Raw genomic sequence first — 13,779 nt, forward strand, 5'->3', positions numbered from 1 at the left:
TATGCTCACATTTGGATTTTATCGACAAAAAATAACTTGTCCCCGAATAATCTTCCAAAAAAAAGTATGCTTATGCATTGTTGCACAAAAAAGAGAGAAATTATCTGCCACACCAATTACATTGTTCTAATGTGTTTTTCGGAAGAAATGATACCATATCAGAGAATTGATAAGTTGCAGGTCGTTTAAAATGACCATATTGGTGAGTGCCCAGGACACGGGTATGGGTCTGAAAAACGAAGAACCTTAATTGGTTGAATCTGGGATTCGTCCCCATAAAAAGCAAATCCAAGTGGCAAAGGAATGCATCTCTGCACATCAACTGGATCGGATTTAAAAAAATATTTTTTTATGATTTCATTTCTTTTTGGAGTACTCAAACAATAAGTTTACAGAATATAGTCCACATACAATTTAAATACATACAAGTTACAAAGTATATCTATAGATGATAAGAAAAAACAAACTATTCCAGTGTCATATTGTTTGATTGTGCAAGTTCGTGAGTTTGAAGGAATAGGTGGTGACAGAGAGACCAAAATGTCATGAACTGCGTGTATTTACATTGTGAATATGATATATTTCTGTCGATGTAATATGAATGGGTTATTTCTTGTTCGATGCGTGGGAAATCTGGTCTTCACGATCGTAGTCACTATTGATAGCCTCCCCTTGAATTGCTGCGCGAGAGCTTGAGTGAGTGAGTGAGTTGGGGTTAACGCCGCTTTTAACAATATTCCAGTTATATCACGACGTGTCAGCTTAATGTGGGAGGGAAGCCCGAAGTGATGCAGGTCTCAGACGTTAACCACTTCGGTGAAACCCACGAGCACGGGTATGGTGCCGACAAACCTAGAAACATAATCGGGGCGAACCGGGATTCGAACTCACAATCATAGGTTTCTGGCGTGTTCAAGGGACGCAACTCTGCACAGCGAATCGCGGCGCCTTAGACGACTGGGCCACCCGTGCCCCCGCGAGAGATCTTGAAGGCTCGTAGGGTACATAGTCAATACATGGTGTGTGTGTGTGTGTGTGCGTGTGGGTGAGAGAGTGGATGTGTGTGTGTGGATGTGTGTGTGTATATGTGTGTGTATGCGTGTGGGTGAGAGAGTGGATGTGTGTGTGTATGTGTGTGTGTATGCGTGTTGGTGAGAGAGTGGATGTGTGTGTGTATGCGTGTGGGTGAGAGAGTGGATGTGTGTGTGTATGTGTGTGTGTATGCGTGTGCGTGAGAGAGTGGATGTGTGTGTGGATGTGTGAATATATGTGGATGTGTGTGTACAGCTACGTTTATCTGTGGACTAAGTTAACACTGTGTGCTCCGAGCGAGGATACAGAATCTTAAGAGGCTGGAACAAAATACACGTGCGAGATGTATGCATATCCTCGAAGCAATTACCGTTTTTGCAATTGCATTTTTAAAAATACTAATCACCAAATGAGCTAGGTGGTAACAGTGTTGTATTATCTTGACACGTAGTATGCCCTATCACCTGTCAAATAACGACATGTGTGGCTCTTCAAAACAGAAAGGGGTTGTTGAGGGCGGGGACCCCTGGAATGTTGACAGTCGTTTCGGCCATGTCGCTTTGTGACCGTAACCCGCTATTTTAAAGTTTTCATTCAGAACGACCATTGAAAGTGGTTATCTGAAATTTTATTGATGGTCATATTTCATCGTCCATGGTGACCAATAAACGCAATAAAACATTTTCCATGTTAAGAAAACGCACAACTTTATGGATAACAACTACTGGTATATTGCATGTGGCATTTTCTAAAATACTAATCACCAAATGAGCTACAAATATTATCCATGAAGTTCTTACTTACTCACCAACTTCTAGAATGCCAATGAAAACCTTTCCATATTCATAAGAAATCTCTGCCCAAAGCAGAGTCGATTGTACGATTCCGACCATATCATGAGCATCAAAGCTGGTCACTCAAAGACTAGTTTGATGATTTCCGCTATAAGGAGGACAACTGTTTATACATGAATGAAGTCTCCACACACGCCACATGGGACAAAGCTTATCAATCATCTCTTGATGCCACGCGGAACTGGCGCGAGATCGCGTTATGCATTGATGGACTCCGTCGCTCGGTCTGCACAAGGCCACCCGGTGAGGAATACACGCGTTGTGTTAAGCCTGGCTTCACATGGAGAACACGGTCTTGTTTTATCGATGTGTTGGGGGGTTAACACCATTACACAGCGGCAGTAAATCAAATGGAAGAAGATAACCGACCAGGTTACCCAACGCCAATGAACGGTCGATTCCATCTGGCATCGAGAGTACCTGCTACTCTCGCACCCATGTTCGCCTCAGTCTGGTCTAAAGTTGATAATCAATTTGTCTTCCGTTAGGAGATAGCAGATCCGTCTGTAATATCGTTAACAGAAATTATCGTGTGAAACAGCATCTGCAACGAGTCACAGTAAATACAATATCACTTGCTTATAACTGGAAATTAGTTGTACGACGTACAGGACTTGAAGGAAGTACTATTTATATACGACTAACTTCAGCCTGCATGGTTGGATCATGTTCTAGTTTCTATTAGAAGTCGATCTGTCTTATTTTAAGAGCTGTATATCAGACAACAAATATCTATGAAAGTAAATGGGGATTACATGTTCAGTTAGATGAGAATATTTCACCATATATTTTATTCAAGATATTTGATGCACAGATTAAACCAAAACTACTTTATTCTTGTATCAAACATAGTCAAAGTCATTCTTCCCAAAATACAAATATTCTTTATGCGAGTGAGTAATGTTGATTAACGCCACAGCCAGAATACTCTCTCTACATCTCTGCGCCGAGACAAACCAGTGACTGAAATCATGAGCAACGGTCCTCGCGGTCGGGTTAAGATGTCATGCAATCAGCCACGGCACATAACCTGACCACGAGATTCCCAAAGAGGGCAGCCCTTGTGAAAAACATGCTGTGCTCTGGGCATATTCTGATACGGACTCCCCAAAGCCTCTGGGAGGACACTAGCCTTGCTCCAAGGCTGTCCTGAATGATATGTTCACGGGTGTATAGTAATTCTATCCTTATAACAGGCAAATCTTGATACGCGGACAGTACAACTAAGGGCGTCAGTATTTTACAGGGACAACTTGTTCGTATTATTTACATAATCTAGAAATTGTTGTCTACACTTATACTGTTTGCCTTAGAGACTTGTGCAAGTCTAGGCGGACAGTTACTGAGCTCGCTGTGTTACGAACAAAGCAAGGCTGACCTGGTAACCTAGATCCCCGAACAACAAGAAAACATTGATTCCCCGCCATATGTGATGCCTCACAAACGCATAATTATGATGTTACTGAAAGGCTTGAAGGAACATACTTATATTAACCACAAATAAGACAACGCTGTTGTGGAAAAGAATATTATTTATTTTGAGTATTGGGCAATACAGTTGATAGATACATGTGCAAAGGGTATGTCTATTTAAAAACAGTTTTTCTTGTTTAACTCGCACTCAGCATTATTCCAGCTATTTGACGGTGGACTGTAAATAATCGGGTCTGGACCAGACGATCCAGTAATTGACATCAAGAGCATCGAACTACGCAATTGGAATATGATGTCATGCATCAACCAAATCAGCGAGCCTGACTATCCAATCCTGTTCGTCGCCTCTTACAGCAAGCATGGGTTGCTGAAGACCTATTCTAACCTGGGTCTTTATTAAAAAGGAGATCGAATATAATGTAAGCATTTTCTGGCACAAATGGAATCATGTGGATATAGTATCAAAACTGTCAACAATATTGGCAGATGCACATACTCAACTAATAGAGCACATTCTTTTTACACTTGGTAACATGTGGCATTTGGTTATAATTATGTAAATGAAAATACTGAGGGCTCCATATGGTAAAAAAGGCATACTAGACGAGATCTTTTTGTCACAACATTTCAATATCAGAACTAATCAATAACGGAGATTCCTCTTCTCTTGATTTACGTTTTTTGGTCAGTTACTGTTTTTGCAATTCTTTCCTTCAAAGAATAGAAATTATGATCATGATGAGTTGAGTTACTTGGTCTTTTTCTATGTACTGTTTTTTTACCAGTGTCAGTAACTGTCGTGGGATGTGGTTTACTTGTAACAATGCCTGGTGTGAGTTCATATGATGATCATTGATATACTGTTAAGATGTAACATAACAATTCATCCATACTACTAAACAGAAGTAAAACTGCTTATTCTGTCGGATAAATCTGACCCAAACCATTCCGCTGTTGAGAGTCAAATATTGCATACGAATCAACATCCGTAAAAATTGCAATGGCGACATCATTAAAAGTTACCAAAAGTGACTGGGATATCAATATTACTTGTTCAAATGATTCTAGGAAATTTGTTTCCCCCTGCTTCAATATTTGGAGCACCTGTGACGGAGCCATAAAACTGATCTGTTATGCGGACAATATGGCTTGAGGCAGTGGCTGCTGGGAGCTGATTATTACCTAAATACCCCTCATAGCCTTCGGTGTTAACTATGTGACCGCAGAGAGTTGTGCCTTCATGCAACAGATTATCGAGGTCAGTGGAACATGGTACATACAGACGCAAATAGATTTGAACCCTGGGACACATCATATATGCCAGCGACCAGAGCTACGGCTGTACATTGAATTCCATTTAAACTGCTGATCATGTTCGCGTAGGCAGAACTGGGTCATTTCAAAGCCAGTCTACCATGTCATACTGAAAGGGGTTTCATCAGTCAATACATATACATGTATAGTGTATACTCAAAAACACATCGTGACATCTTCAGTTTGGAATACCTACGATACTGGACAGTAGGATACAATGGTGGATATATTCGCCTTCAGTCCAACAACTGTGTTATTGTGTGTGGCTGTGCTAGCTGTGTTATGGCTGATAACGCGGCGTCCCTCCGGCCTCCCTCCCGGACCCCCTCTCCTCCCGTTTGTGGGGAATGCCCTCTCCATGGACTCCGATCCCCGGATCACGTTTAAGAAACTCAGGCAGCAATATGGCGACATCTTCAGTTTGTACATGTTCAACACACCACTCATCGTCCTCAATGGCTACAGTGCTCTGAAAGACGCCATTGTCAAGAACGCCGACGTATTTTCTGACAGGCCACACACACTCCTAAATGACTTCATATCAAAAGGGAAAGGTGGGTGTCATAATTTGTTACAGCACAGGGTGAACATGTTGGCTCCATGATGTGAAAGCCTCGTCAACCGAGGCCTGCTCATTACAAATGTTTTTTTTTGTTCAAATATATCATTTCATGTTGATTAAGAATGTTTATATCTCCACCTATGTTGCCAAACATCAATGCCTTACAGAACATATGTTATTACACATCATATACTGTGTCTGAGTGGGGTATTCATGTTAAACTGCTGCATGGTATCTCAGTGTGTTAGCACTATAAATCGGCATCAGTCCAAGCACAACCTGGTACAAGCAGACACACACACACAAACACACACACAACACACACACACACACACACACACACACACACACACACACACACACACACACACACACACACACACACACACACACACACACACACACACACACACACACGTGTGCACCTAACATCTCAAACTGCGTTGCCCTATATCATATCTCCACCTAGTATTTCGCATACCATATTCCGACCTGCTTTTCCCGCATAACATCCTCACCTGTGGCCACCCATATTACATCCCCACCCGTCATAAATTAGAACAATTAAACGCGGATATTAAGAAATGTCTTCAACAAATAGAAATAGACTGTGTTCAAATAGATTGGTAAAGGGTTGAGAAAAGATTAATATATTTTATTAATCTGTTCCTGAGAATGCTAAACTTTATGGTTTGCGTTGTTGGTTGATATAAGTGTGCTGACTTCTTCTTACAGGAGTGGGTAGTACCTCTGGTGAGCTCTGGCGCGAACAAAGACGCTTCGCCCTCAACACTCTCAGAGAGTTTGGAGCTGGCAGGAACATCATGGAGGACAAAATACATGAAGAAATCTCGCAGTTTCTCGAGGCCTTCGAGACAGAACGGGGACAAGGGTTTGACTGCACCCGTCTGGTGCAGAACGCAGTATCCAATGTCGTCTGCTCCACTATGCTCGGCAAGCGATTTGAATATACAGACCCGCTTTTTGTTACATTTTTAAAAGCTATAGACGAAAATTTTGCCAACGTAGGTGCGGCTGGTGTGTTGAATGTACTGCCTATTGTGCGCTTTCTGCCAGGGGATCTATTCAAATTTAAGAAGACTTTGGAGAATGTAGATATCCTCCTTTCACAACTGATACACCCTATGCTAAAGGAGCACTTGGAGAACCACGACGATGATAACGCGGACGACTTCATCCACGCCTACATCAAGGAAATGCGACTTCGCAAAGAAAAGCAAGAGGACACGACCTTAGACTGTAAGCATAAACTGAATGTAGCTATATTGGCTGTACATGTTTTCCGGTATTTGCCTGTTTACAAGCAAATAAGTAATTTCCTTTTTTCTTTGTGGCGCTTGGACGAGTTCAGCAATGTCACTGCTGGGTGTCAGCATTAGGATGTGAGGGAAGTCCAAAATGACCTTTTTTATCCCCCTACGAGCAAATTAAACTCCACCCCATTCAGCGGACCCTGCCACAACAAAAGGGAGCAACACTAACTTACTAAACATATCCCTATTTAAATTGGTTCATGTTCTGTTTCAGTGGAGAACCTTGTCATGGTTATTGCAGACCTCTTTGTTGCCGGGACAGAAACCACAGCCACTACAATTCGATGGACACTGGCCTACTTTCTCCACAACCCGGATATTCAAGAAAAGTGTTTTCAAGAGATCCAGGAAAACATCGGCCAGAGCAGACGACCCTCCATGAAGGACAAGACCAACTTGCCCTATGTGGAGGCCACCATTATGGAAGTGTTGAGACGAGCGGATATCGCCCCTACCGCTCTCCCACACACCGTTCCCCACGATGTCCAGTTCAGAGGGTACACGTTCCCAAAAGGTGTCCTTGTCATATTGATGCTTGATTCGGTCCTACAAGACCCGGATGTGTGGGGTGACCCAGAAAACTTTCGGCCTGACCGTTTCCTTGACGACACTGGCAAGATTGTAAAGAAAGAAGAATTCATTCCCTTCTCTCTGGGTAAGTTTAATCGCTGGGAAAAACACAGCCCGAAATGTCATTACTGTATAATTGAATTAAACTTTACCTTGATTTCTTTACAAAAGGTCAAACAAATAGACACATTTGAAATATATAGTTTCAACCAATCCCACTAGTCGAGAAGTCCGGAAACCCTATAAAATGTAAATACAAATAGAATTGACATATCGATGATTTGTAAATCCGTGAATTATTTGCATTTGGATTCTAATGCAAAAAAATGTTTCACGCAACATTTTGAACTATATCATCTTGTATTTTATGTCAAGTCTTGTATGGAGCTTCGTATAGTTTGTATATATAACAACATGTGTTTGTCATGATAATGAACCAATATTAACGAACTGGGAAACATCCCAAAATAGATCTAGTTATTTGTAAAAGATACGGACACGAGGGAATCTGATATTTCCTGAACAATGACATATAAGGATTGAAACTCAAGGCTTTGAAATATTTCAGGTCGAAGAGCTTGTCTGGGTGAATCGATGGCCCGAATGGAGTTGTTCCTCTTCCTGACCACCATGATCCAGAGGTTCAAGTTCGTCCCTGTTGATGGCCAGATGCCCTCCTTGGATGGAATCATGGGTTTAACTCATTCTCCAAGACCATTTCTCATGAAAGCTATTCCCAGGATTTAATCAGTGAATTGACTGAGTGAGTGAGTGAGTAGGTGTTTAGAACCCTTTTAACAACACTTCAGCATGGTATTTCATTTTAGTTCATTTCAGGTGACGAAAAAAACCTGTTAGCTTTGCGGTTTGAAACTGGATCTAAGTCTAGATACACCAAAAGTATAGAATCTTGATGATTTAAAAAAGAAAATCACAAAATATTTGGTGATCGGGTGGTCAGGGGCTATAACTTGGCTGATTACAGGTCTATCCTGATGCGTTTGGTCGTTGCTCATGCGTCCACTCACTAGCTGCCTGGTTAGCACTCGGAAATATGGTGACAAAGCATTCGGAACAAAATGAAAATATTTATGTTGCTTTTCCTCATATTGCTTAATCGTATAATATCATGTAGTCTTGTATGCGAACGTGATGAACATTTCAGCGAATCTCTCTTTTGGTGTTGCACAGACGACAAATAACATGTACTTTTCCAGCACGTTTCGTCAGTAGTTTGTTTGGTATTGAACAGTATCATGTTTGAGCTGGTATAATCGTAGGTGAATTTATTTCACTGAAATTATTTAAGACCAAATGGGAATGTAACTGTACTTCTAACGCTTGAATCATGCATCAGTGCCCTCACATGGCTTGTTGCTCACATTTTAATTAAACTATCTTGGAAATTCAAGGTTCAAGAATAATATGAGTTTCAAATAATTCAAACTACTATCTCGATAATGTGACATGGGTACTTCTAATCTATTATAGGTTTCCGTTGTATAATATAGTATAATCCTCAGTCATGGAAAGTGGAGAACAGTTGACGCAGGGTGTCAATACACCAATGCAGTATTTGGATGCTGTGAGCAGACTTGAGGAAATGGGTTGACTCTAGTAATCGGTTCCATAGTGTATGCATGCAACGTAAGGTGATGCATGCATATAATGTACCTTTATGTAGTAATATGTTACACCTTCTTGAATTATTCATGTGACTATAACATTTTGTAAAAGACAATAAAAGTATTTTCATTGCTTTATTACAAGTGTTATATCCTCATTAGGAGTCTGCAAAATGGGATATGATCGGCACTAATCAGTTTTACAACTTGGGAAAGAAGCATTGGATAGTGGGAGAACTCAACCGTGGCATTTCTGATTTTAAGATATCTGACAAATGGGATGGGACCGATATATCTTGGTCATGACACACTCAATCATTCCTCAAATTGGTCCTATTCACCGCATGTATTCCCAAGTGAGCATCTGTCGTGGCACGGATAGTCAAGTGAGCTAATGCCATGACTTGTTTGGCCGTCGTCCGTTCACTGGACCAGGGCCATAGAAGTAATAAATCGGAAAGAAGAAAGTGAAACTAAACTGAAATTTGGAGTGCCACAGGGACCTGATCTTCGCCCAATACGTTCCACTATATACATCCTACGAGTTGGAAGAATTGCCAGATCTCATAGTCTCAGTTTTAATTTGTATACTGATGACATGCAGCTCTATATATTTGGTTGACAACAAACCTCTACAAATTAAATGAAGGCAAAGTGACATTTTGATCACCAGTTCAAGACTACGTAGCCTCAGATTCCTCTTCCTAATATACAGGTTGGGGAAAGTATTGTTCAATCAAACTGTCACGCACGAAGTCTAGGTTTGACCATTTATTCACCATACAGTTTGAGAAACCATTTGAATAACATCTGCAATGATACCTACTATCAGGGAACTGAATATCAGACAAATCAGAAGATATGTGTCAAATGCTTAATCTATCCATCTATCGCTTCAAGATTACATTATTGCAATAGTCTCATGCATGGCGTTCTACAGCCCTCCACTGCTGGTCGTGATGGGTGACCGAAATGGGCAGTCTCAACTGAGATTGATCAGCTATTGACGTACACGTTGTAATGTCAAAGAAACAGCGAAAACGTCTTAATCGTAGGCAAACATCAAAGATTTTCCTAGGTTCATAAATCCTTTGAGCCTCTGGTGATGCAGGTGACTCTATTTTCAGAGCACAGAAATTGGAGACCCTAACGTACACGTGAGAGATCCCCTGTCATCATCGAGTTTATAAGAAACATATCTTAAACAAAATGATAGATTTGAAATGCGCCATTACAATTCTTATCATTAATTTTCTCCCACAAGTGATAAAACCACTGGAAACTCTTCCTTTTTGGTGAGGCATCATCCACAGCCCTGTTCCTCTTAACGCAATCTTCAGGCTGTTTCCGTCCACCTTACTTTACAAATCACCCTTTGCTCCTCCATCTTCAATTCTTCAGCAGACCGATCTTCAGGATTTATTTGACCATCTCTCTAAGCCATGTATCATCATAGATCATCTTAATTGACATAAGCTACTATGGGGAAGTACTGTTTCTATCAATTTTCGGAGAATTCGTGAAGATTTTATTTCTAATAATAATTTATACATTTTGAACCATTGCTCGAGCACATATTTACATCCTGCAACTGGAAAATATTCTGCTTTAGGTCAAACATATATAATGAATTTGAAGCCTATGATGACCTTTGTGGAAGTGACCATTTTCAGACAGAAATTACCAATGATCCACCTCCAGTAAGACGGAATGTTTCGAAGTCATTATTTTAGCCCAACTGCTCTGACTAATTAAAACAAGACCTTTTTATGGATGTTTCTGATCCAAATTCAGTTCTTCTCTGACAAACTGAAACATAGTGCTGTTTCCAAAATGAATTCACTCACGCCTATGTCAAAGGTATGTATGAAAAATGTGATATCGCAAATAGGTTGGGTGAAACTTTAGCTAAACATTCTTCTTCATCTAATAATAATCCAAAGTTTCAGTAGTATTTAAAATAATAGGAGAGGAAAAAAGTAAATTGTAAATCTGACAATAGCGAAGATTATAATGAGGTATTTTCACTATATTAGCTACACAAGGCCTTAGCACAAGCTAAACACTTGACTGAATCTTGTGTCGAAACTCTGCTGAATATTGTATCAATCTAAATATAAGCAATATAAAAGTAGGACATTTCCCAACATGTACGTTTCCTGACAAGACACTTCCCCACTCAAAGTAGGACATTTCCCAAAATATATGCGTTTCCCAACAATGCCCTCCCCACTCAAAGTAGGACATTTCCCCACATATACGTTTCCCAAAAAGGCACTTCCCCACTCAAAGTAGGACATTTCCCCACATATATGTTTCCCCACAACATACTTCCCCACTCAAAGTAGGATATTTCCCCACATATATGTTTCCCCACAAGATACTTCCCCAATCAAAATAGGACATTTCCCAACGAGACAATTCCCCACTCAAAATAGGACATTTCCCATCATGTACTTTTCCTTACAAGACAATTCCCCACACTCAAAGTAGGACATTTCCCCACATATATGTTTCCCCACAAGACACTTCCCAACTCAAAGTAGGACATTTCCCAAAATATATGCGTTTCCCAACAATGCCCTCCCCACTCAAAGTAGGACATTTCCCCACATATACGTTTCCCAAAAAGGCACTTCCCCACTCAAAGTAGGACATTTCCCCACATGGACGTTTCCCCAAAAGGCACTTCCCAACTCAAAGTAGGACATTTTCCCACATATACGTTTCCCTACAAGACACTTCCCCACTCAAAGTAGGATAATTTCCCCACAAGTACGTTTCCCCACAAGACACTTCCCCCTAAAAGTAGGACATTTCCCAACATGTATGCTTCCCCACATGACACCTCCCGACTCAAAACTTTTAGGGCATTTTTTCCCCCAGCCCATTTTTTTTAAGAATTGATAAGAGGAAGTTTTGTGGGAGACTCTAAAATTTACTATATATTTGAAGCAAATATTAGAAATGAATCTTAACTGCCATGTTGACTGACTGCAGAATTTGTGATCTTAACCATCACCAGGTGTGAACATGTAGACAGAGTCTCTTTAGGTTCTGTGGCATACGATTGCCCAGTGACAGAACAGAACAGAACAATGTCTATTTCTCCAAAATGACTCAGTGATGTAGAGAACACACATTTTACAAGTAATCCTATATAAATAACATATAAATATATTACTGAATATATGCATCGGTGCACGGTATACTTATATACATGTGGAAACGAATATGTACATTTTTACTGGAACACATTCAGATAACAATCAATGTCATTAGAAAACATATACACATTCATTATAATAAACAAATCTTGCACTTATTTGTGTACGGACAATCCACTTTTGATATATTTACAAAACTGTATAAGTAATGGCGGATATTGATAATTCATATGATAGCTAAATTTGTGTGAAGTTGGATGTTGACAAAAACAGTTAGGTGATAAAGATTTCCAGAGATGCTGTAATTCATTACAACATAATACTAAGTGAAATTCATCCCCAATTGCAGCGTTACAAAGTGAGCACAGTCTGTCAATTCTGTATACATAATTCCATCTTCCAGTTTCAACTGCTAGTCCGTGGTTTGTTGTTCGTAACCGAGTTAGCCAAGCGCGGAGATGGCCACACTCAGTATTAGTGGTTGGGGATATCAACGGTAACGGTTTATTGTTAGAGGATTTTGGTTGTGACTACTTATTTCTTTGAACATGAGTATCTGACAACTTCCAGCTTGTTACATTATAGTAAACTAGACAAGTGATGGTGAATTATAATATTCATATTATTATAGTTTGTCAAATTGTAAATGAAACGGCAACATAAAATATTTTTATATTCATTGTGGGGTAGTTTCTGATGGGGGAATTCTCCATGTGGGAAAATGCCCTACACTCTCGCAAAATATTGACACAATGTATTGTCAATGAATACGTTTAAATGTTGCGTCACACGAACAATGTTTTAGCTACAATGACCTCTATAATCTACCCGGACACAATCATAATGTTTAAATTCAGTCTGCCACATCAAGCGTGAATAAGTGTTATGAATAAGCAAAACGATCTTTGCACTTGGTAAAAACCTACCCTGTATACATTTTTGTACATTCGAAACGTTCTTGTAACTTGTGGACACACTGGGCAAATATACATAAAAAACAGATGATATGGTGCGCAGAAATGCAAATAGAACTAATCTTGTTTATTTCCACGCCTTACTGATCATCGTTTACTTCTGCTACATGTATAGTTCCATGCAAGATCAAAGGCGCCGCCCAGCATTTATTAGACAACAGATAGTGTCGTCAGTTTCGCTTTGAATACAAAGCTGTTTCTGGTGTCCCCCGTCGTGATATTGTTTGAATAGTGCTAAAAGCGGCGTAAAACCATACTCACTCACTCACTCACGGTGTAGCAAATAGGCAGTAACATAATGCATGGGATTGTACCGGCGTTTACGTCGTAAAGAAAGAAAGAAGGAAGGATCTTTCTTTGACATAAACAATATACACCTGTGTCGAAATGAAACAGGGGTTTTCATGTGCAGTTCGTGATGTAGCGGGCACAAATCTGGATGCACGTGGTGAACGAGTGATATGCTATTATCGTTTGAATGTATATACATGTTACGTGTAATAAGGTTTTGATATCAAATCTAGTTACATTTACCTTGACACGCAGGGCTTCATGTATTATATTTTGATGTTGAAATGTTTCAAAGCGCTTGTATAAAACACAAATCTCTCCAGAGAAAAATAATTAAGTATACAGAAACCTGACACACTGTCTGTAGCTATATTTACTTAACATCCATGGGTATTGAATTGCACCTCTGATCTGTTCAATTGCAGTGAGCCATTCTACACGTCAATGATCAAACTTCATTAACAACCCAATCGTTGATTAAATAATTTTATCATCCAAAACTGGCCCCCACAGGAGATATCGCTTGGATTAGATCAAGGGATATCTACACTGTAGATATCGCTGCAATGAAATTACACCACAATGCTTTGCAGACGATTGTGACGTCACTGGTTACCATGAC

General features: G+C 40.0%; 1 protein-coding gene across 1 annotated transcript; it reads left to right on the plus strand.

Moving 5' to 3' along the window:
* Positions 1 to 4,608: 4,608 nt before the first annotated feature.
* LOC124133949 (cytochrome P450 2U1-like) lies at positions 4,609 to 8,863 on the plus strand. The gene is made up of 4 exons (XM_046498553.2): positions 4,609 to 5,188; positions 5,932 to 6,456; positions 6,745 to 7,185; positions 7,669 to 8,863. The coding sequence occupies exons 1-4, from the start codon at positions 4,852 to 4,854 to the stop codon at positions 7,845 to 7,847; spliced, it is 1,482 nt and encodes a 493-aa protein (XP_046354509.1). The 5' UTR covers positions 4,609 to 4,851; the 3' UTR covers positions 7,848 to 8,863.
* The last annotated feature ends 4,916 nt before the right edge of the window (positions 8,864 to 13,779 follow it).

The sequence above is a fragment of the Haliotis rufescens genome, unplaced genomic scaffold (assembly GCF_023055435.1).
Source record: "Haliotis rufescens isolate VD_foot unplaced genomic scaffold, xgHalRufe1.0.p SCAF_17, whole genome shotgun sequence".
Lineage (NCBI taxonomy): Eukaryota > Metazoa > Mollusca > Gastropoda > Lepetellida > Haliotidae > Haliotis > Haliotis rufescens.

Coding starts and splice junctions, on each gene's coding strand:
- LOC124133949 (XM_046498553.2), top strand. CDS start 4,852: ATGGTGGATATATTCGCCTTCAGTCCAACAACTGTGTTATTGTGTGTG. Junction 5,189..5,931: donor CTTCATATCAAAAGGGAAAG/GTGGGTGTCATA, acceptor TTCTTCTTACAG/GAGTGGGTAGTACCTCTGGT. Junction 6,457..6,744: donor AGAGGACACGACCTTAGACT/GTAAGCATAAAC, acceptor GTTCTGTTTCAG/TGGAGAACCTTGTCATGGTT.